The 22,654-nt window shown below is 45.2% G+C and overlaps 1 protein-coding gene across 8 annotated transcripts in view; it reads left to right on the forward strand.

The window, feature by feature from the left end:
• Positions 1–494: 494 nt before the first annotated feature.
• Positions 495–22,654, forward strand: part of AUTS2 (activator of transcription and developmental regulator AUTS2) — a 778,310-nt gene continuing 756,150 nt past the window's right edge. For 3 of the 8 annotated variants that reach the window (XM_064394832.1, XM_064394835.1, XM_064394837.1), the window contains exon 1: positions 497–1,029. In XM_064394832.1, the coding sequence (XP_064250902.1) occupies positions 739–1,029 (291 nt within the window). In that variant the 5' untranslated portion in view covers positions 497–738. Of the gene's footprint in view, positions 1,030–22,654 lie in introns of all 8 variants that reach the window. The other 5 variants (XM_064394834.1, XM_064394836.1, XM_064394839.1 and 2 more) reach the window with 4 other exon arrangements.

Below are 22,654 nucleotides of genomic sequence, written 5' to 3' on the forward strand. Positions count from 1 at the left end.
GGTGCCTGAGAAAATTGCATCTGGATGCATCGTTATTATTATTATTGTGTTTGATCCAGGGAGATAAAGGAGGAGGGGGAGAGGAGTGCGTGTTGGTGGGGAGGGGAAGGCTGCACCCTTCCCTGCACACACACACACACACACACACGCAGACAGAAAGGGAGTTCTGTACATCTACATATATTTTTTCCCCCCCTGGAACTTCTTTTAGTTGGGGAGGAAAGGAAGAAAGAAAATAAATTTTGTGCAAGGAAATACTCTCAGCTCCCTCCTTCCAGCGGGTCTCCTTTCTTTATTTTTTCTCCCTTCTTCTCAACCTTTTTTCCTCTCTTTCGAAGATCCTCGCCCTCCCAGCCCCTTGATCAAAGCATTCCGCTATTCTGATTTATTGCCTGCTTGGTGAGGCTTTTTTTTTTTTTTTCCTTTCTCTCCGTGGCTTTTTTTTTTTTTTTTTTTTTTTTTTTTTTTTTTTTTTTTTTACAAAGGCGACCTGAGATCAGCCATTACTTTCCTTGGCTCGCTTATAGGAATCTCTTACATTTGGTGCTTGCTGCTGGTGGTGGTGGAACCGCACTCGGATTCTTTCATCCCCCCCACCCCCTTGCTGTCCTCTCCTCCCTCCCTTTCTCCTTCCCTCTCTCCCTCCCTCCCTCCCCCGTTATTCCGCCGGGGGAGCCGGATTTGTGGCTGCGGTGGGGCGGGGGGGGACGAGAGCGAGAGGGAGAGCCGGCGAGAGACATGGATGGCCCGGCGCGATGCAACGGGCTTCGGAAGAAGCGGCGATCGCGGTCCCAGCGCGACCGGGAGCGGCGAGCCAAAGGCGGGCGGCGCGGCTGTGCCGCCGGCGGGGCCGCCGGCCCCGGGGCCGCCGCGCTCTCCTCCTCGGGCTCGGAGAAGGAAGACAATGGGCCCCCGCCGCCGTCCCGGCCGCGGCCCCCCCGGAGGAAGCGGCGGGAGTCCTCCTCGGCCGAAGAGGACATTATCGACGGTTTCGCGATGTCCAGCTTCGTCACTTTCGAGGCGCTGGAGGTAGGAGCGGCGGCGCTTTGTGTGCGCCTCATTGTGTGGGGGCAGCGGCGGGGGAGCCCCCGCGGCGCCCCCCGGACGCCCCCCCGCCCCTGACCCCGGTCCCCGGGCCGGCCCGCCGGGGGTGCCCTCGGGGGCGGTCCCGCCGCCCCCTCCCCGTCCCCGGGGTGCCCCGCTGCCCTCCCTTCTCCCTCCTGCCGCCGACACCTGCAGCCCGGCGCGCCGCTCGCGGCGGGCGGCGGGGCCGGGGCCATCCCCCCGCGCGGGGAGCGGCGAGTTGTGCGCGGTCCCCCGGCGGCGCTTCCCTTCCCCTCCCCTCCCACGGATCAAACTTTTCTCGCGCCGCCGCGGCCCGGCGGGGCCGCCCACTCGTGTCCGCGGGGCCGCGGGGGGGAGCGGCCGCGCGCGTTCCTCGGGGCGGCCGCGGTGCCGCTGCGGGCGGGGGGCGGCCGGCCGGCCTGCCGCGCTCCCTCCGGCCTGTCACGAGTGGGCCCCGCGGTGGGCGGCTCGAGTCATCCCCAGCGCGAAGGAAGGGGCTGGGAGAGCCCAGGCCGGGCCGGGCGGAGGGAGGCGAAGCCCCGCGGGGCTCCCCGGGCGTCGCTTCCCTGCGCCCGGCCCGGCCTCGCCTCTCCGTGTTCCCTCCGCCCAGCCACTCGCGAGCGTGGAGCCGCTGTCAGCCCAGCCAGGCTCGTGGTGCTGATGGAAGGGGACCTCCAGCCTGTGCGTTTGAAGGGCTTTGTTGTTTGTAAGTTCTGATCAGGAGAAGTTTGCTGCGGTGAAAAAGAGATTTATTTGGGTTTACGTGCACTGGAGGCACAACTGGAACGATGATGTGCTGTCAAAATAAATGTGGAGGTGAAGCTGATTGTTGAACAAAAAAAAATAAAAAATCTGTGTAGCTTTTAAGATGTTTAAATATTTAGCCAGTAATACTTAGTGGATTTTCAGGGTTGTGTTTCCTTGTTTGTTTTATTTTGTTTCTTGTTTTGTAGCCAGATTTTGTCCTTGGTTACACCTGTATTCATCCACACTATGCCTCCAACAGAACTTTGGTGTAATTAGGGAGGATTTGTTCACTCTAACAAACCTCCACATGGTTGGTGTTAGACTCATGTAAGCAATAAGGAACAAATGCTGAGGTAATGTCCAGATTCAATTTATCCACCATTTCTCACCTGGTGAGCCCATCCGCAAGTGCCTTGCTCAAACCAGAGAGACCAAAAGTGTGAATACGTGTTTATGTGCAGGAGAGAAATTTGTATGCTTCTGTTTCAGACAAAATTCTGGTTTTCCTCAAACAAAGCCCTAGTTTGTGTCATTAAGCATTTTTATGGGAATAAGGACTCGAGAATTTGGCTATAGTCCTTTTTGGAGAGGAAGTGAAGAGCAAGTTTAGAACTTGGGCATTTTAGAAAATGTCTTTATTCTGTTTCACTTCTTATTTGTTTATTTTCTACTTGAAAATAATTGCTGTGCTCTCTTTGCCAAGCCAAGCATGGCTACTACTTGCATCCTCTCATAATCCTGTAGCACTAAAAAGGAGCACAGACACATTACCCAGTTCTGCCAGCTAATATCACGTTCAGATAAAACAATAGCTCACACACTGAGACTTGACATACTTTTAATGTTCATGTGATAGGTGGCACGTTTTGACCTAACGATTTCATGCTGCGTTAAGAAATAATGTCACAAAATCGTTGTTAGGTGCTTTTTCCTGCAGCTCCGTATGTTCATTGAGAAACTTTTTTCTGAAGATCAGAGGGAGATGAAGGTGTCTAAGGCACAACCCCAGTGTGGCAGGAATTGCTCTGTGTGTTGCATGCGGCAGCCTGAAGTTTTTGTTGTAATTCTGGTGTTGGTGAGGAGGTTGTGAGAGGCTGGTGGAGCGAGATGCCTCAGCCTTGGTGAGGTGTTTAGGTGTTGATGTGTTTGAGTTGAGTCAAGATGCTGTGGGTGCTGTGTCCTGGTGTTAATACACCTCATGCTGTGGGTCTGCCCCAGCTCGTTGGAGGCCGTGGAGATTTTCCCCAGGTTCCAGAAGACACTTGTGCCCAGAATGTTACAAACTTTCTGAGCCCATGTCTTGTGCTTGAACTTCAGCCTTCCTTGGGCTTAGTGCAGCTGAAAGGATGTGGAGACAGTGTTTTGTCTGCTTGGTGTGAAAAACTGTGAGAAGGAAACCTCAGAACTTTTCACCCACTGGTGAATCTAAGCCATGGTTCAGAAGAGGGGACACAGGTAGTGGTGGCTCATGCAGGAGGAGACCGCCACTGCAGGAGGACAAGGCTGAGCTCTCTGCTTCTGAGGACAACCTTGCAGCTGTAGGGGGTGTGAGGTGTCACCCCAGGTCTTATGTATCAAGTTGCAAAAAAAGGAATAAGAACTTCCACACAGCTTGATTTCACCTGTATTTTACTAAATGCTTTTGCTTTTGCTTTTTGTTGGTTGAAAAAGCCCAACCTGTGCAAAATACCAGGTTGTGTGAAGCTTGTGGATGGCAAAGGGACACAGGTGCTGCACAAGAGCACAGATCCCATGACACCATAACTTCAGGAGGAGTCATCCAATGTGTTATGGTTATGTTGATAAAAGTTCCCATCCCTTGAAGCAAAACTTTAACCAGCTCCCACTCTGGGAACTGCTTTTCTGTCCAGGTGTCAGTAGCCTTGTCATACTTCTCAAGTGTAAATTGTTTGGTGTTGAAATAGAGGCCATCTGCTTCTGGTTATCTGTCTCTGCATTTATGGCACCCCATACCTTGATGTCTCTAATGTTTGTGTGGGGAATACACAGGAAGAGGGAGTAAAATTAAGACAGTGGGATCTCACTGTGTATTTTTTTCTATCTTGGAGTGACAGCTGAACAATTCCAGTGTCATTGCAGATGTAGCTGAATTGATCCTTGCCTGGCCTTGCAAGACTTCCATGTAGCTGTGTGCAATAGGGGCCTGTCCCCTACACTGGGGAGCATTTTGGAGTCTTGACCTTCAGAAAGCAACCCTTAATCTGTAGTAAAGCAGCTGAGATGTGGTCCTACAATGGGTCACCAGATTCTCCCTGAGTGGCCTTGCTGGACTGACAGCAGCAAGCCCGGTGGTTCCCTCCAGAGCAGTTACTCACACGGTGCTGCCCTGAGCTCCCCAAAAGTCCAGCCTGGAAAAGCAGGAAGGCACAGACACTGTACCTGTGTTAGGGTGACCAGTGCCTTGTCCAGCTGTGGCTTTTCCCAGCCTGGAGGAGCCTGTGCTGCCCTGCTGGTGTGTTTGTTACCAGCAATAATAGCATGAGGTTCTCCAAACCCAGGTGGGCATTTTAGACACCAGCCTGACAGGGAAAAGTAATTTCTCAGAATGTGATAAATCAATCCATTGGAGTGACTTTCTCCATGATGTGCTCTGGCAGTGCTGGCAAGGAGGCTTTTGCAGAGCTCTCTGGTGAGGTGAGATTTCAGGAAGATGTTTGCCTCCCTCCTACCCCCTGGTGCAGAGACTGATGTGACATGGCTGTTGACGTGCCGTGGTGAAGATGGTTTGCTGTGATGAGAAAGGAAATCTGACCTGAATGTTAAGATGGCTTAAAGCCTGGGAAGTACTTTATGTTTCCTGAGTCAGCTCTGACCATCCCTGTGGAGTAAGCAGTTGGTTTCAGGTTTTCTGAACACAGAGTAAGGTAATGAGTTTTTTCTGCGGATGTTTGTTTAGCTTCAACTCGGGCAGCTCATCTGACAAGCCTGAAATGGGACACAGATATTTATAAAGCCCAGATAGAAGCGGGGTGGGAACCGGGGGACTTGCATTTAAATGGGGATTCTTGCTTCATAAAACTGTCACAATTTCTCAGTGTGCATTTGCTGAGCTAATTTCTGTTCAGCACACAGGCATTAGTCTGTTTTGAGACCGTGCTAAATTATCGTCAGGTAAAGCCCAATATAATTAATTACAAATGAGAAATGCTGACAAATATTTGTCAAGGAGCTGTTTAATGAGCTTCAAATTCTGTGTCAGATGATTCCATTCACCTAGTGTAAATAATTTTTAAGCAATTGTTCCATGGTGTTTGTGTGGTTTAGGCAGATGTTAGCTGCAGCACTTCTACAAGTTGCACAGATAGTATGAGATTAGATGGAGTAAAACTTAACAGCTGATCTGGGCTTTAAAATAGAGACACTACAGAAACAAAATATGCAAGTAGCAGGAAGGTTTTGAAGGTCCTGTGGTCTCAGTTGTGTGTCTGTGTGCACTGACAGTGTGGCTCTGTGTATGCATTTGAATGCAGGAATTTGCTTTAATAACTGGTGTGTGATACTCATCTCTAGGCATGGCCCACTGAAAATAGAAATAGCCTTGGCTGTGTGACAGCAGAATCTTTGAGCTGGACACTAGAATGGCTGGCTTGCTGTGTGCTTTTTCTCCCCAAATCATTCTCTTCTCACCAACCTTTCAGCTGCCCTGATTAGCTTGTTTGCTTAAATTCTTTGAGATTTCAAGCAGGTTTGTTCTGCCTTGTCTCTATCCCTTCATATTTCAGCAGGAATTTGATCTTCCTGCCTTACCACAGCAGCATCATAACATCAGATGTTTGTTTAGTGCTGTCAGCAAATCTTGGTGGCCCTTCTTGTGTTTATTGACTGCTTAGATGCTTAGGTGTTTGTCCCAGTCTCTGTTTGCACATGCAAGTCTGCAGATTTAGACCAGCAGAGAAAAGAAGGGAGTAACTAAATGAAGATATCTGGGGATGAGAGGAGGCATTAAGTTTTGTGTGACACTGGGATATCATAGGAAGCAATGCATTTATTATTTTTACTGTGTATTTAGAGGAAACAGTAAACTGACCTGAGATTAAATTTTGAGATAACCTTGAGAGAGCAGCTAACTATGTTGATAAAAACCTCAGTGACCAGACCTGAAAAAACAGCAACTCAAACTGAAAGTGGGACTGAAAACAGCAGGATGCATATTCCACAAGAGGAATGTCTAGCGTGATGTTTGAAACATATCTTGCTGTCATTTGGGTACCTGAATACTTTAAAAATACTTTAAAATTATTTTGAAAAGCCTGGTACCTGTCTGGGAGGCAAGGCACTCCTAACTCCAGCTGATTTCAGTAGCTGTTGCAGAGCTGAAGCTGTCTCTTCAGGCAGATAATGACCAAGGACTGAGATTGTTGCATAAATATTCTTTTAAGCTCCTGAAGGTAACCATGTAATGAAGGTGGGGATTTTTACCATTCCCATAGGTGGTAGTAGGAGGCACAATGGCCTTGAGTTGAAGAAGGAAGAGTTTAAACTATAAGGACAAGTTCTTTTAGATGAATGTGATTCAATTAATCTCCACTAGCACCGCTCTTTAAGATTAGCACTAATGAGAAATATGCCGCACATCAAAAGACAAAAGACACCCTTATCCTCCCTTATCTTGGCATCTTTTTTTCCCTGCTATTTGGGGGAGTAAGTAAGCCCTTTCTGATTAAATACCTGGGGCCTTTGCTGGCATTGAAGGAGTGTAAAATCCAGGGCAGTGGTGGAGTCACCATCCCTGGAGAGAGTTAAAAGAAGTGTAGATGTGGCATTTGGACACATGGTTAGCAGTGGGGCTGGCTGTGCTGAGTTAATGGTTGGACTCTCTGATCTTTGAGGCCTTTTCCAACCTAAACAGTTATATGATTCTATGATTTATAAAATAAGGGTAAAGGATCAGGAACTTGGAAGGAAAATGATCATTAGGGAAAGGCAAAAAAAAATCATCAGAAAGACATCAAGGGTCTGAGTAATTGAAAGATTGACTTACAATGCTGAGATCAATAGAGAAATAGCAGGGACTGTGTGGGAACACAGAGAGCCAGAGGGGGATGTTGTTACCAAAAGTGGAAGTTTGAGGAAAGATCCATTGCAGTGTACAAAAATGCTCCTTGGTGAGAGCCCTGCTGTCAGTACCAAGGGGAGACACTCAACCAAATCTGTCCCTGCTTAAGGAGTCATTAATTCCAGTAACTTCAGCTGGGAGGAAGGCAGAAAGATTCCCCTCTCACTGAAGATCATGCCCCCTTTCCTCCAGCTCTGCTACTCTTGTTTTTTTGGGGTTTTTCTGAACACCTATCAGTTTGACTGGGACACCCTACCACATTACACTGGGGGTCTGACCTGAGCATTATCATTATCTGCAGCTAAATTAGAAGTTTAATCTTTGTTCTGAGCAACAATAAGTTGAGTCAGATAGGTTTTAAAAATAGCCCAAGCTCAAGTTTAGTGAAGTCTCAAATGCAATTAATAAAAAGGTAATGGAGTTAGGAAGTTGCAGGCTGAAATGTGGAAATGTTTAACTCTCAGTTTTCCTGCACTTGAGCTGCAATGTTGCCTTAGTTCTGCAAGAGAAAATTGCTTCCAACATTTCTCTGTCTTTTTGTACATCATCCTTATAATTTATCAGTTCAGTATCTTGTGTTCTTGTCGGGGTTTGGCTCTGTATGTGCCACAAATTACCAGCTGCGTGCATTTTTTTGTATGGTTGGTTTGTTGTCGTTTTGACTAGATGCCAAGCCATGGTGAAGACCACTTCAGAACATCATAGTCCTCTAAACTCCTTTGTTGTAAAATGGATATGAAAATCCACTTTGTAAGTAATGAGGAATGGCTAATGCAGGTAGGGATTTGTTTTGCTGTAACAGCAGAACGTGCAGTGGCAATTTGTCAGATCCCCAGCTCAGCTCTGCTGTACTGTTTGCCTTTAAATAGTGTGTTACCTTAATGTCTTGAGATTTTCCTCCTTGTATCTTGGCAACACTGCTGCTGAAGTTCACACACTCGTGTGGTGGAAAGAGAAGGTTTTAACCAAAAGGTTATGTCTTCAGTCTGGTAAATACTATAGCCAGGAGTTTTGGTTCTGTCATCCTCTGTGCAGTAGTGGTGCAATAAGTCAGCAAAAGAAGTGGATTATCCCTTGACTCTGCACTTATGATTCTGTTTGTGATGTTCTACTCATGTGGTTTAATTTGATCATGGTGCATATGCACCATGTGGATTTACTTGGTATTTGGTGAGCATCAGCCCTGCTGTTTTTAAAATGTCCTGAGACAAAGGCACAGGAGATGTGCAGAGGTGTGCTGATATCTGATGCGCCCAAGTTCCGGCTGGCTGAACTTCTGATTGTGTAATGCTGGCTGATGCACATATTACTGATATGATTAATACACAACTCCACACAGGAACAGTTACTCAGAGCCATGCAGGAGTTCAGCTCGGTGTTCTTTCCAGGAATGATCACCCTTTAATCTGTCTCACATGTGTTTGCCAGCTTCCTAAAGCGGAAGCTTCTTCTCCTCTCCAGTTTGTGCTCTTATAAATTGTCTCTTTTCATACTTTTATTTGGTACCAAAGGAGACTTAATGGTTTGAGAATAAAATAACTGTCCTCCCCATCCAGACACAAGCTTGGACTTGTCCTTTGTTGGATGAGCTCATGCATAGAGGCAAACACTTTCAGCCTTTGGGACAAGCCCTGTGCTGAGCATCATTTGTGTGAAGCCACCGGGAGCAGGTTTGTGGGTGGTGCAGGATGACAGTGAACACCAGAAGCAGATAGAGGTAGGCACCAGGAGGTTGTAAGTTAGATTAACATTTGGGTGGCTGAAATTCTGAAAAGGTACTTACTTGTGTGTTGTGGAATAATGCTAACAGTTGTGTCAGACTTTAAAACACGTTGGACACTCCCATGAAATTAAGTATGGTCAGATCCAGACCAAATTCGTGCAAGTTTGTGAGCAGCCTTTTTCTGTCATAGGCTGACTGCGTGAGGAGCAGTGTTCTAGAGAAGAGTGTGTAACATTGGTGATACCTGGTGCAGGTACCTGCTTACCTGTCAGTGGAATCCAGAGCCACTGTTGTCCGTTTCCCTAGGTGCAGGTATGGCTTACAGTGTCCCAGGAGACCCATCCTTGGGGACCCAGGTTGCTCTAGAGTGTCCTACAGCTGCTCCTAACTCTCCCTCCTGGTGTAGTAAAGGCATTTTAATTACTTTGCCTGTAAAGTGGAACCAGTGAGATAGAAACTGTTGCCACTGACTTCTTCAGGACCACGCTTGGGTGGCTCTTGGGTACAGGAGAGCAAGGTACAAAACCTGTGTGGTGAAACTTCTCCCTCCTGGCAAACCTTGACAGCCGATGTTTTGTTGTTTGCATACCATTTCCTGTTTCTGAGACTGAGATGAGTTACAAACATGGTGATAATTGCTCTTGGCACTGATTTTTGTTTATTTTCTCTCTGGAAGTCCTAAGTGACCTGCGACCTTTCAGTCCGATAATCTGTTCAGGGGTTTTTTTTGTTTTGTTTGTTTTTTTTTAATGAGACATCTACTTCTGCAGAAGGTGGGAATAGAGGATAGGTGGCTGAAGGACCTGGCTCCTTTCTTACATGGATGATGGGAATGGTAGAGAGGTGGCCAAAGGACCTGACTTGTTGCCAGGAAAGTGGCTTTGGTCTTCATGTGGCTCCTGACGACTTCTGTCACCTTCCTCTTGTCTCCTGCACATCCAGGTGTTTAGCACCACGTGCCTCCAGAGGATACCATGAGTGTCTTCCAGGGCTCCTCCAGAACCTGGGATGTGTTGCCCAGGGGAAGGAGCTGGGAGGTGCTGCTGTTGCAAGAGCTGGATAACACACACTCTCCAGCTTGCTCCAGATTGTTGGGCAGGGTGGCATGGTGTGGCATCCATCAGAGAGGGCACTGGGGTAGGGCTGAGGCAGTGAAAGTAGTTTTGAGGGGTCTGTGTGGTAACAAGGCAAGGGGAGAAGTGCTGCTCTTGTGGACGATTTGTGTTGTGACTCTGTTGGTGTCGTGGGGTTTAATGCATGTCAAGGGCACTTTGACCTTCCAATGGAATCTTTTGGTGTGAATTTGTCTCTTTTCTCCTCTCTTTTCTCCCCTTAAAGAAAATTCAAAATAAATACTGAAAATCAAAACCATCTGTTTTGAGAGGACCAAATTGCCTCTCTTAATTTTATGGGATTTGGATATTACTGAACGATTACAAGTCCTACTAATTTTTACTGTCTGGCTATTGTGCTTGTAGGCAGTGACTCTGCTAGCATTAGTCATTTTAACTATGGAAAAAAAAATGCAATTAATGTAGCTCAACAGCTGAGTCTGCCGGACTTTTAAAAAAAAGAGGGAAAAAAAGTAAATTTTAATGAGTTCTGGGATCATAAAGATACATCTGGTGGATGGATTAGCCAAGTTTTCAACCTCAGAATGTGTATTGAAAAACTCAGTGAATTATGTAGCTACAAAAGAGGATCTTTGCATGTTTATAAGGCCGCAGTGCAATCTCCTTCTATTTTTCTAATGACAAACAGACATCTCACAGAGGTGCAGCCCAGAACGCACATGGGCTGAAACAGCTCCCTAAGCTGAGAGCATTGGGATGCTGCTACTAGTAAATATTAGAGAATCCATTAAATGTAGGGGGGAAAATATTTTGGTATTGGATGAAAGAAAAGAGACAGAAAGGAATGGAGTGGGGTAGAGAGGAGAGGGAGAATTGCAATTTTAAATGAACATGATGTGTGGGCTAAGATATTGTGCCTCCACTGCTGAACCAGAAAATTTATAACAACTGTTTGTCATGTGTATGTATTTATAGCTATTCACATAATGAAGAAGTTTCATGAGGTTGTAATAACATATCAAGATGGATGTAATTAAAACAGAAGCAAATTGACACCTCTAGATTAAAGGCAAACTCTAAACTAATACACCTGTACGCTGTCACTTATGTATTAGTTGTCTGGGGCAGTCTGCCAGATATGCAAATAAAAAGACGTTGGCAAATTTCCTTGGGTGTGTGGTTATGAAAAACCCAACTATTTAATCATTTACCTAGCCCTGCTCAGGTTTGCTGCAAGGGGAGAATTTAATAATTTGGTGTCACCATGCTTTGTGATGGACAGAGGGTTTAAAGGCTGCGGGGTGATGGGAAAGGAGCAAGGAGAAATACAGGACAGGGGCTGCTGGGGAATAATCTTTACAGTGGGACCCTTCCCTCAGCAAAGAGGTGTCAGCTGCTCCATTTCAATCTGCCCCGACTCTTGAAACTCCAGAGCACTGAAGAGTCCTTGACATTGGCACTCTGTAGCTTTTGAGCACAGCTCAATGCTTTTTGAAAACTGCCCTGTAACAACAGGCTTTGCTTCTGTCTTGCTGCAGGTGCAAACTTCTAAAATTTATACTTTTGCACCAATTCAGATCTGATGGAAATTGTTACTAGGTCTTTGAAATGGCTATGAAGTTGCTTAGGAATTTTACCTGGGAGTATTTTTCAACTTGTTTCAATTTGCAGAAGCCTACAACATTTCCAGTGGAGTTGTGGACATCCATTTCAGCCTGTGGTCAATAGATCTGCTCTCCTAATTAACGCTCAGGCTGCAAACTGCTGATGTCAAATAGGCTGGTGGTATGGAGCAGGCAGGGAATTATTTGCCTTGTTAGTTCCAGGGCTGTGAATGGAAATGCCAGCCTTGCTTTTGGGTAATTTGCACCCCAGATAACCTTTAAGTGCCTGGGGACAGAAAGAAGTCTTCCTGTGGTTTGTGAGTAACCCTGTGGCTGGTGATGAGGCTCTTCTGTTAAACCCTGCTGTCTGTGCCTCCAGCTCCTCCTCCCTGAGTGGGAAAAGTGCTACCTTTCGTGGGTTCCTCAGATGGTTGCTTAGATATGTAAAACTAGTTATAAGTAGGTTGATACTATGGGAACTCTGGAGAGCTCAATGAAATACAAAATTCTGGAACTCAGTCTTGAATTCAGGCTTGAAGTTTTTTGTCCCAGCTGGGGATGAACCACAAGAAAATCCCACTATGGTCTGGAGCTGTGCAGAGCAGGGACTGCTAAATGCACCAATTTCCAAGGAGCTGACGGCATAAAAACTCCAATTGGCATGTTTTGTTAGACTTCTTCTGAATTCAAGAGACTCCTTTTTTAGTACATCTGGACATTAAGGATCACTCATACGAGGTACATGGCTTCAAAGTGATTTCAAATGGTAGGATTTTTTGTCTTCAATATTTCAACGACTTTTCTTCCACCTTTAATCTTTCATGAGCCGAAGCTTCAAAAGATAATTAGTAAAACACGCTTTTATCTGCATTTATCTCAAAACATGATTAATTTTTTAACTGCAATTATAGCAATCATTTCAAGTTTACTTTATATTAATGAGTAAAGGATTTTTTTGAGAGAGCATGAGCCTAAATATGGCTATATTGGCTGAGTTGAAAGGTGCATTTATGAGTGTGCTTTTGTTTTCATTGCTAGGGATTGAATTTCCGGTTCCAGGAAGTAATATTTCACATGGATTAAAGTCTTTGAAATGCTTTTGCCCAGATTCACTAGATCATTTTGAGGAGTTGACAGTGATAAGACCTGGATCATGCACTTTGCAGGACCTGGCTACTGAATACCCAGTTCAATGTTTCCTTTCCATTGGTGATTTTTTGCTCCATGCTGTGCATGTGTTCCTTTGCTTGTTGCCCTTGGCATTGAAATGTAAGATATTTGATGCAGACAGTTTGTTGTTAAAGAATTAGCAAAGAACTTGTAAGTTTTCACCTTTACCATTCCTGTCTTTGTTATAGGCAGCTTAAAAATTTTTTTATTACTGTTTCACGTGTGGGAGATATATGGTTCATGTCTGTGCCTGTCTTTATTGCTGCACCTAATACATGCAGGACTGTCACAACTGGTGTTCTGCAGCCTGGATCCTGCCTGTAGAGCCTGAGTGTGGCCCCAGAGCCCCATGAAAATTGTGGCACTGGCACAGAGATATCCCCAAACAGGTACCCTTTGAAGGCAGAGCCTTCAAAAACAATGAACCACTACAGAGGACTACTGGAAAGAAGCACAATGAAACCCCCTTTTCACTAGAGTACAGCTTGTGCATAGTTTTGCCCTGTGAAGGCTGTTCCTCAGCTCTGGCTCCTGCTTCTCCATCAACAGGAGGAGAGATTTTGGGGTGGAGCTGCAGTTTCACTGCTCTGTGCCTCTGAGGGAACCAGGCAGAGAGCAGCCCTGGGGCTGCTGGAGGTGATGCTGGGCTGGTGGCATGGCCCCAGCTACCACAGGCAGCAAGGTGAACAGAGCAGGCCTCTGAAACTGCTGTCACAAGGGTAGACAAGAGAGATTTTGTGGTTTTGTTTGGTTTTTTTCTTTCCCTTGTTTCCCTTTATTTAAGGCCTGGTCCTGGATGTCAGAGAGGATTTGGAGTAAGCGTGCACAGCCTTGGTTCACGTCTGATTTTAGCTTCTAAACTGGGATTGCAGCTCCCCTGCCCTGTGGTCCCTGGGGAGGTGGATGGGCTTGTGGCTGCAGCAGTGAATTGGGCAGCTGCATAGGAGAGCACACGAGTGTATAATCAGATTTCTGGTAAACCCAGGTCTCTAAGTCCCTTGAATGGGCAGCTTTGCTGTGAATGGCCTCGTGAGGTCTGCTGTGGCTGCTCTCTTTGTTTGGTACTCTGACAAAAAATTGCTCTGGTGTCCTTGTTGGCATATTTTTACATCTGTTATCCATATTTTCGATTTGTTCTGGCTGCAGTCTTATTTTGTTTTGCAAAATCTACCTGGGATTGGGACAGAGATATATGTTTGCTAAGGCAGGTTTGGAAATTGCGTTGTTGAAATACAGCCCATATGGGCCATTGTAAAATGGTTACTGCAGCATATAATTGCCTTCACAATGATGTGCTTTGTCATTTTCCTTCCATCTTCAAAGAGGCGCTCCTGTAGTCTGCTGACAGCAATGGTGGTATTAGAAAACATATGGATTTGTAAAGGCATTAAACTGTCTTTAGTTCAAGGATTAGATTACAGTGTTAGAGTGTGGGCCACCATGTTTTCGTGGGGATAGGCTGCACTGCAGTGTGTTGGTTTATGTTACAGGTTAGGGAAGGGTTTGTTTATTTATTGAAAATATCTGATATAAGATCCTTTCAAATACATAGGGAAGGAGGTGTCTCTTGTGCATGAACTGCAGCTCTGTCTGAGGGCCGTGGCCACACCTCACCCTGCATCGTGTTGGTCAGGACTCACCATCCACACTGACAAGTTATCTCACTGGGAAATGCCACTTACAACATGGAAAAATACACAGAACGTAAACCCCACAAAACTGGCTTTGAAAATTTAAGGGTGGTTTTTTTTAAGTCCTTCGTGCTGGGCTGCTGCTCTGAACATCTTGTGTATCTGTTTTGTGTTCATTTTACACTACACAGCTCCACACATTTTGGAGTACAGGGCAATCTGTTCAGCTTTTACCTCTTTTTCTGTCTTCACAGTTTGAGGTGTGGCTTTTCTGGGGTGGTTGGAGGCCTGCAGTGCCTCTGTCAGCAAGGGATGCACATGGCATGGACATGGCACACAGCCTGTCCTCAGCCTGGAGTGATGCTCATGCTCTTACACCATCTAAAGGGGAAAGCTAGAGGGTGGAAGGGATAACACACATAAAGAAGATCCTTCCATTTTAGTTTTGTTACTGTTTTTGTCTTCCTTTTTGCAGCCTGCTCAGTTCTGTGCTCTGCCTGTCTGGGACCCTGTGGCAGATGGGGACTTTTTTCTCCCATGGCCACCTTCACCACGTGCACTGGTGTGTTTGGATTTGCATAGGTTGTTTCCAAAACAACTCTTTGATACCTCTTTTCCCTCAAACAAACACACTCTTAATGAAGATGCTGAGCCTGTCCTTCAGAGACAGGGGCTGGTTTCTGTGCTGCCACAGCCATCCTTGGTAACCTTGGAGCAGTCACTCCCTTCCCATTTCAGCACGGCTGTGCGAGCACCTGCTCTGGGCTTGTGCTGAGTAGGGATGGATTTGGGATTGGATCCATGTGTATCTCTGGGGACCTGAGATCCAGGCTGCAGATTTGGGTTTTTTGACTGAGAAAAGCAGGCATGTGGGGACAATGCTGATGTGTGAGGTAGGATTTAGTGTGAAGTCAAAATATGTGCTTAGGGATCACCTTGAGCTGGAGTGTTAGTTTTGCTGTAGCTGAGTTTTTCTGTCTACAAAATAGGTTTAATAATACTGTCCCTCTTCTGAGTTTGCCTGGCTACTTAATTAGCATCTGTAGAGTGCTGAAATAGTAAGTGGTTAACAAAAAAATCTAAATAATTTTACTGTAGGACAATAAAGCACCAGTGCCTGTACACATGTAGCAGGGACTTGCCTAGAACACTTACTTAAATAACTGAAAGCACTTTTTTTGTTGTCAACCACGTTTTAAAATACAGCTATAATTTTGCCTTAAAATTGCTGATAACAGCCAACTTCATTAAGGAAATCTGATGTGAAGGGTAACACAATGTAATTCTGTTTAATGCTTTATCTTTCTTTATACTGTTATGATTAATAAGTGTGTGAAAGTTGGTGTGGCTCAGTTATGGCTTGCTTCAGTTTTAAATCACTTACAACATTATATGTCCCAGCTGTGGTGGATGTCATGGCTATTTATGGTAATATCTTTCCTTAAATCCATTGCAGAACAGGGAAGAAAGTCTCGTTCTGCCTACAAGAAATGTTAAAGGATGTATTACTGACTCTGGCAGCTGTGATGGTGATAAGCAAATTAGGTCTGTCATTAATGCCAGAGTCTGCAGGTATAATATGTCATAAAACTGGTATATCTCTGGTACTGGCTGGCCTACAAAAATAAATAAATACAGGGTTTTTAATCCTGGTGTAGGAAATTAAAGAGCAAAGCTGCTTTACCATAAGGTTTGTGTAAGGTGAACACAAAGTTCATGTATATGGTGTGTTTTTGCAGCAAAGAGTGCAGAACGGAGAAAGAAACAGTCTAGTAAGAAGCCCCCACTGACATCTCCAGGTTTTGCTGTGGGTCTTTGGCAGGGTTTTATTTAAGGACTTATTTATGCAGCTGTTTAAATCTGTCCCTCTTTAAGAAAATGTCTGAGTATGTTAAAAACCATAGCACAGTGCACTTACACTCAGGACACACTGAAGTGCAGTCAGCAGCAGGATGTTATAGGGTGTACACAGAAACATACCTTTAATATGAAGCTCCCTAACAGTGGCTTGTTTTTAAATAATTGTTTATTTTGAGGGGAAGCTTGGGAGAGTGGCTTGGGATTTTTTTTTGTTTGGGGCCTTCAGGAGATGGAATCTGGTGGGACAGCTCCTGGGAGCTACAGGGCCAAGCTCTGCCTCGTGATGCAGCTCAGCATCATCCTGTGGGATGCAGGATGGAGGAGCATCCCTGGCCATGCTGGAAAAGCCCAGCAGAGCTTGGCTGGGGGACCACTGGTAACAGTGGGACTGAATGAACTCACTGGCATGAGGCTGTATTTGTCAAAAGCTTTTTTCCATCCCTTAGGTGGATGAGTTTGGATTCAGGCACAGGTTTGGGTCTGGAGGTAACACACAGCATCAGGAGTCTCTGCTGTGGGGGATTGAATTTTATCCCTCCCTCAGAGAAATGGTGAACTTTGCAGCTTTGCTTGCAGAAGTCCTGGTAGTGTCGAGTCATCAAGATTTCCCTGGCAAGTGGCATTCCTTTGGGTGATTACTTTGGAAAGCTTCTGCAGGGTGCTTCCTCCTCTCCCTGGGGCAGACACCTTCCATCCCACTACATATTGCTGCTTTCTCCATTACCAGCTGAACAGGTGGCAAGATTCAAATCACCACTCTGAATGAAGCTTGCTCTCCACAATAGCTCACCAGAGGCCTGTTTTGTTACAGAACATTGATTAAATAAATATTCCTATGCATACAAAAGAGGAGAAATCTGTTACAACACTCTGTAGTTATTTTTCCATTAATGGCAAGGAGCTCTCTCTAATTTTCCTGCCCCTTTCAATCTGTTTCCCTGTCTCCCTCCCTTCCCATCACTACCAATGCCTTGAAGTGCATGAGTAACATACAAAGAGCTCACAATCCCTCTGGTTCAGACCTGCAAACACTGTGGCTCCAGCTCACTGTGCTGTGGGAAATCCCCCTGGCCCATGCAGGACAGAGCTGACTGCTCCATGCATGTGGTTTTGTTTAACTTGATATTTCATGTTCAGGATCAGCATTCCTTGAGCTAACTGACCTCCATTAATTTATATAGCAGCAGTTAAAAATACAATTTTGCAATACCAGCATTTTGCATAGTATTGACAACTGGGGTAGAATATTTGACTTCTGAACGTATTTTTTTGTTCTGTGCTTTTCTATGCCCCCTGATTTTTAAAACCTTTGAGGCAGAAGTTACTGCTCTGTGGTTTGTGCTGATGGAGGTGCGTGTATATTTTGGAAGAAAAGCACCTCATGCTCAGAGCCTGGAAGCCAAAGGCACTCCACTGCAAGCAGCAGATCTGATTTGGTATAAAATGGTGGCATCTGAAAAGAAATATAGGGTAAAGGATTCATAAATATAGGGTAAAGGGGGAAAATAGCTTGACTATTTTGACTACTAAAAATAGTTTTTAAGTTCAGTAGATATTTGTCTCAAGAAAGAACTTTTGATTGAACAAATGTCTTGCTGCAATAAATGTGGACTATAAGGAAATACCAGGGATTTACTTTGGCTCTACATTGATGTGATAGAGATAAAAACCCACCCCTAAGAGAGTAACTCAAATTTAGCTTTTTTTTTTCCCTGCAGGCAATGATATCTATTACTTTGGAAAAAAAAGTGGAGTCAGCATTTCTATATCATCATTTTTCTCAAACAAACTTAGAGCAGTTAAATCACAGAGCTGTTACTCCAGAGAAGTAAATTGTGTAATATATTTTTTAAAGACCATAAATGAAGCCTCCTTTCATTATATGAGTTTGTCTTAAAAGACTTGTCACAGTTGGTTAGATTTAGGACCTGGAGGTCTAGGGATCTTTAGGGCTAGGATCTTTAGGGCTGGAGAAGTACCTGTTGGATAAAGCTGATCATCTGGGCCCTCTGTCAGGGACAGCCCTTCCCCTTTGCCTGGGCTGTGTTGGGATTGCCGTGGTAGAAATGAAGCTGTGCCAGCACACTCTGCTGTCCCCAGGGACAGAGCTTTGCTGGCTGGGGTGAGGAAGGACTGGCTGTGGAAGGCTGTGGCAGAAGCCCAGTGCCTGTCTGCTCTTGCTTACCGTGGGCAGTTAGTTGGAATTGACACTAACCTGAGTTTAATTCCAGTTTTACATTGCAACAACATGCCAGCTGGTCCCTGTATTCTTCCGTGACACTGCAATGTAATTATTTTTTTGTTATCTTTCAAGATGTAATTTTATGTTGGTGTGCTTTCCCACTAACCCTTTGGCACAGAAAATGTACAGCTAATTCATTTTTCTGGGAACATGAAGAAGCAAGGGAGAAAATCTCAAATTGTAGGGCCAAGGGGCTGTGCTGGAGGCAGCTGAGGAGTGATGTGCAGGGAGGAAAGGCCCTGTCTCAGATGGAGCCTGAAAGCCACTGGGATGTGTGCAGTGATTAATGGTGTCATTGCTTTTTAGCTTCATCAAAGGTTTCAGTGTAAGAGTTTCTAAGGAATGCTGATATTCACAGGAACCTATCAAAGGGTACAGAAGATATCAAATGAGCAAGCAGGAATGGGAGTTAATTACTGAACAGTGATTACTCTGATATAACCAATTATTGGATCATTAAGTGTTTATTACCTTTTTTATGCTCCTTTCCCTCGTAAGTGCCGTTTTGTCCTCATAGTATTAAAAAAGGGGTGGATCTAACACATAAAAGCCTTTTCAAAACCTAGCAGGTATTGAAAGGACATCTCACCCCAACACCTGGCACACCCTGCTTTCCCTTGCTTGGCAGGTTTGGGGTCAGGTACTGTGATCCCTATTTAAAGGCCAGATTATCTCACTCCCAGGAAGGGGCTGGAGGCATGCAGCAGCAGGGACAGGGCACACAACATCAGCAGGTGTTGTATTTGCAGGGTGCCCTGATGAAGGAAGGAATGATGAATCTGACTCCATCTTCTCAGAAGGCTAATTTATTATTTTATTATATTATATTGTGTTAAAGAATGCTATACTAAACTATACTAAAAAATACAGAAAGGATACTTACTGAATGCTAAAAAGATAATAATGAAACTCCTGACTCTCTCCAGAGTCTGACACAGCTTGGCTCTGATTGGCCAAAGAGTGAAAACAACTCACAGCAGAATGCAATGGAACAATCTCCAAACACATTCCACATGAGCACAACACAGGAGAAGCAAATGAGACAAGAATTGTTTTCCTTTTCTCTGAGGCTTCTCAGCTTCCCAGGAGAAAAATCCTGGGTGAAGGGATTTTTCAGAGAATGTGAATGCCACAAGCAGGTTCACTGCCCTTCCACATGGGGTTGTGTTCATTTCTTCTGCTCCTGCTGGAAGTGGCTGGTGGCTTTTGTGTCCCTGTGTCACCCAGAGGCTCTTTCCAGGGCTCCCTGGCCTTCAGTTTCCTTGTGCTCAGAGCATTTCTCCCTCTCCAGTCACTAAGCCTCTCTTAAGAAAGAAGTTTCCATTGCAAAGTTGAAATGATGCTGTTTGAAAGTGAGACATAAGCCCTGCACTGGACATCTGCAAAGTGAAAAATACCATTTTTCAAGCTGAACGCAGTTATTTTGGGTGACATTTGTGGGTTTAAAATGTTAAAGCAATTTTTTTAAAATACAGCTATTTGTGACTTTCGTTGATGATCCTTAAATGTTGAGTTGTTTAAGCTTCATATCTCCAGAGAAGTATGGGTCAGGGGAAAAAAAATAAAAACCCAAATATTTTTCTCTGTCAGCAGAGCTTTTCTTGGCAGTGGCCTTTAGTGGTCTGTGTGTGCAGGGGGCTGGGAGGGGTCTCCATGGACCTTGTGGCCTTGGTGGATGTTTGGGGGCAGGTGGAGACACATGGAGGTTCCTCCCAGTCCTGGCGTGTCACAAGCCCCCAGCAGTGGGGTTTGTGTCTGTGCTGTGGGCAGAGCAGAGCTGGGGAGGCAGCCAGGGTGCTCTGCCTGCTGGGGGATGTGTGACCATCACCAGATCTGCTCAATAAGGCAAATTCCTCTGTTCCTGAGCTGTGTCATCCTCAGCTACTGCCACCACCTCTCAGCAGCCACGTTGGTTCTATCCCATGTCCAGTGTGCTTGTAGAGGAAGTTCTCAGGAACGAAAATTTTCTATGTCCTTTACTTGTGAATTTAGCTTAATAATTTTTATGATCTTCCTTAGGGGATTGTTAGTTTTTTATTAATACCTCCCTTTGCCAAGTTGGAAGTTTGAACCATTTCTGAGCTAAATTTTCAGTGAATCTTTTTTTTATTAATCTTTTCTTTTTTGCCTTTTTCTTTTCCTAGTGTAATCTTACCTGGATCTTGCCTCACAAATGGGATTTTCAGGTTTTATCTCTGACACTCAAGCCCCCATGAAAGTCGGTGGGGAAGGTCATGGAATGCACAGCAGAGATTGAAACCAGGAAGCTGTTTGCCACTTTGTGTTATTACTGTAGGGAAAAAAGAGGAAACTCTGTTAAATTGTACTCCCTGTGCTCCTGGGAGTATAAATTACTGTCTCCCCTGCACTGCTGTGTCAAATCAGTTATGTGGCAGTTGGGACTTTGCCCTTTTTGGAAAGACGCTTCCTCCTCCTGATGGATTTTTCTGTAATCCTTCAAAGGAGAACTTTATCTAGGTTCATTTCCCTATTTTTCTTTTTAAAAAAAATTAAAACAGAGCAGGTTTACTTTGCAGAGAAAATATCATGCAGGTCACAGCTTCCTCCTGTGCATGAAGATGATTTTGTCCCCGCAGTCAGGACTTGGCAGCGATGCTTAAGGATGTGCCGCTCGCAGGAACCCACAATCCCACACAGGCATCTGCCTTAAACACCATCACTGAGTGTCCAGCAGCAAGCTGCTTCCTCCAGCAGTGAAGCACAGCCGTGGAGGGCCCCTTTAGCCTGCTGCAGTCACAGCTGGGGGGTTGCAGGCTGGTTTGGGGGTTCTGTGCCCCGGCGGCTGCGAGACGCACAGCCAGGGCACTGGGTGCTCTGCTCACAGGCATGGCTGTGATTACCCCTCTTTGACAGCCTCTGTGCAAATCAGTAATAATAATAATTGTAATGAAATGTCCCTCAGGATTTCCTTTTAATAACCAAACACACAGCAGCTGCTGTAAACTGTCCTGGTGGTGTCACAGCCTGTCTGAGAAAGGCGAAGGGCAGGCGAGGATCCCGGGAACACGGTGCACACAAGGCGTCCTGTTTGAGATCCTCTACAGAAACCTACCGTGGTTCCAAGGCCGTGGGAGATGAGCCAGTCTCCAGGACTGCTACAAATGTTATATTTCAATGAAAGGTCAGCCAGAAACAAGGTCAAAACAAGCGTGGTGCACAGAGCAAACAGCGAAGCTGCGAGGCTCAGATAAAGGTTAATGTGAAGGGCTATTGGCATTAGTGCAGCATGTGGTCAGCTCGCTGAGGAGCAGGGGCTGAACCAGGAGATAATGAGGAGGGTTTACTCTAATTCTATTATAATGTATAATTAACTAGCATAATTGATAGCAATTTTCCCTGTGTGTCTGTGGGTGTGTGTATGTGTACATAAAGTCTCAATTTTGGCTTTTGTGTTGTTGCACCATTGCCTTGAGCTGATGGAAGCCCTCCCTGGGGCTTGGGCTCGCTGTCTTGCTCAGCCCATGGATGCAGAGGGGGAGCAGTGTTTCCAAGTGCCTTTTTTAAATCTGCCCCTGGATTTAGACATGATATCTGCGTGGTACCCTGGATAAGGCAGATCTGCTGCTGATAAAGGTCTGTAGTGCCAAGAGTTTGGATGAAGTTTGTGTTTGAAGAGGGACTAAGGGACAGGTTAGCCCCGTTTCTTTCTAGATTGTTTGTACCTTTTATTCTCAATATTGCTGTGAAAACAGAGAGCTTGAAGTGAATTTTGCTTTTGTGCTCGTCTTTTGTACAGGATAAAGTTCACTCTTTGTTACTATGCAGAGACATAAGCAAACTCATGTTTCAGATGCACTGGGGATTTTAATTTTCCTGATGCACAAAGATGACAAACCATTGTGGATTCCTTGGCCCCTTCTCTAGAGAGAGCAGAGAGTAAATAAGCTCCCAAATCAACCCAAAACCAGAGTCCTGACCTGGTGATGTTTGGGATTTTGTTGGGTTGTGAACAGGTGGGGAAACCTCTGCTTTGGCATGGCTGCTGGATTCCAGGAAGTAACCTAGCCCACCAGATGAAAAATTAGGCTTTACCCACGTGGTTGATGTTGTTGGGTTCAGGAAGCCTTGTTGTACACACCTTCATGCAGTATGAAAACATCAAAGATGAAAATTTAGGGTTGGTTTTGTGGTGGATTTTTTTTTTTAAAGTGTTGAATGATTTATCTGGAGGCTGTTTCGCCTGTCCACTTCCTTGATTTTGCAGGGTACAGTTGAGGGCAGACATTACTGTATAGTTTGGTTTTTTTTCTTTCAGTATCTGGAAATACACATTTCAAATGTAAATGCAAAAAACCCTCTTCTCCATTCTTAATCCCTTGGGATGGGAAACCTGAAGGCCTTTTTCTTCCTTGAGAGAGGGATTTACCCTTCCAGCTACATTAAATGTTAGCTGGAAACATGTGGCTAATGGCTCCCAAATACTAAGCTGAGACTCTTCCCT

Source organism: Passer domesticus, chromosome 19 (assembly GCF_036417665.1).
Source record: "Passer domesticus isolate bPasDom1 chromosome 19, bPasDom1.hap1, whole genome shotgun sequence".
Lineage (NCBI taxonomy): Eukaryota > Metazoa > Chordata > Aves > Passeriformes > Passeridae > Passer > Passer domesticus.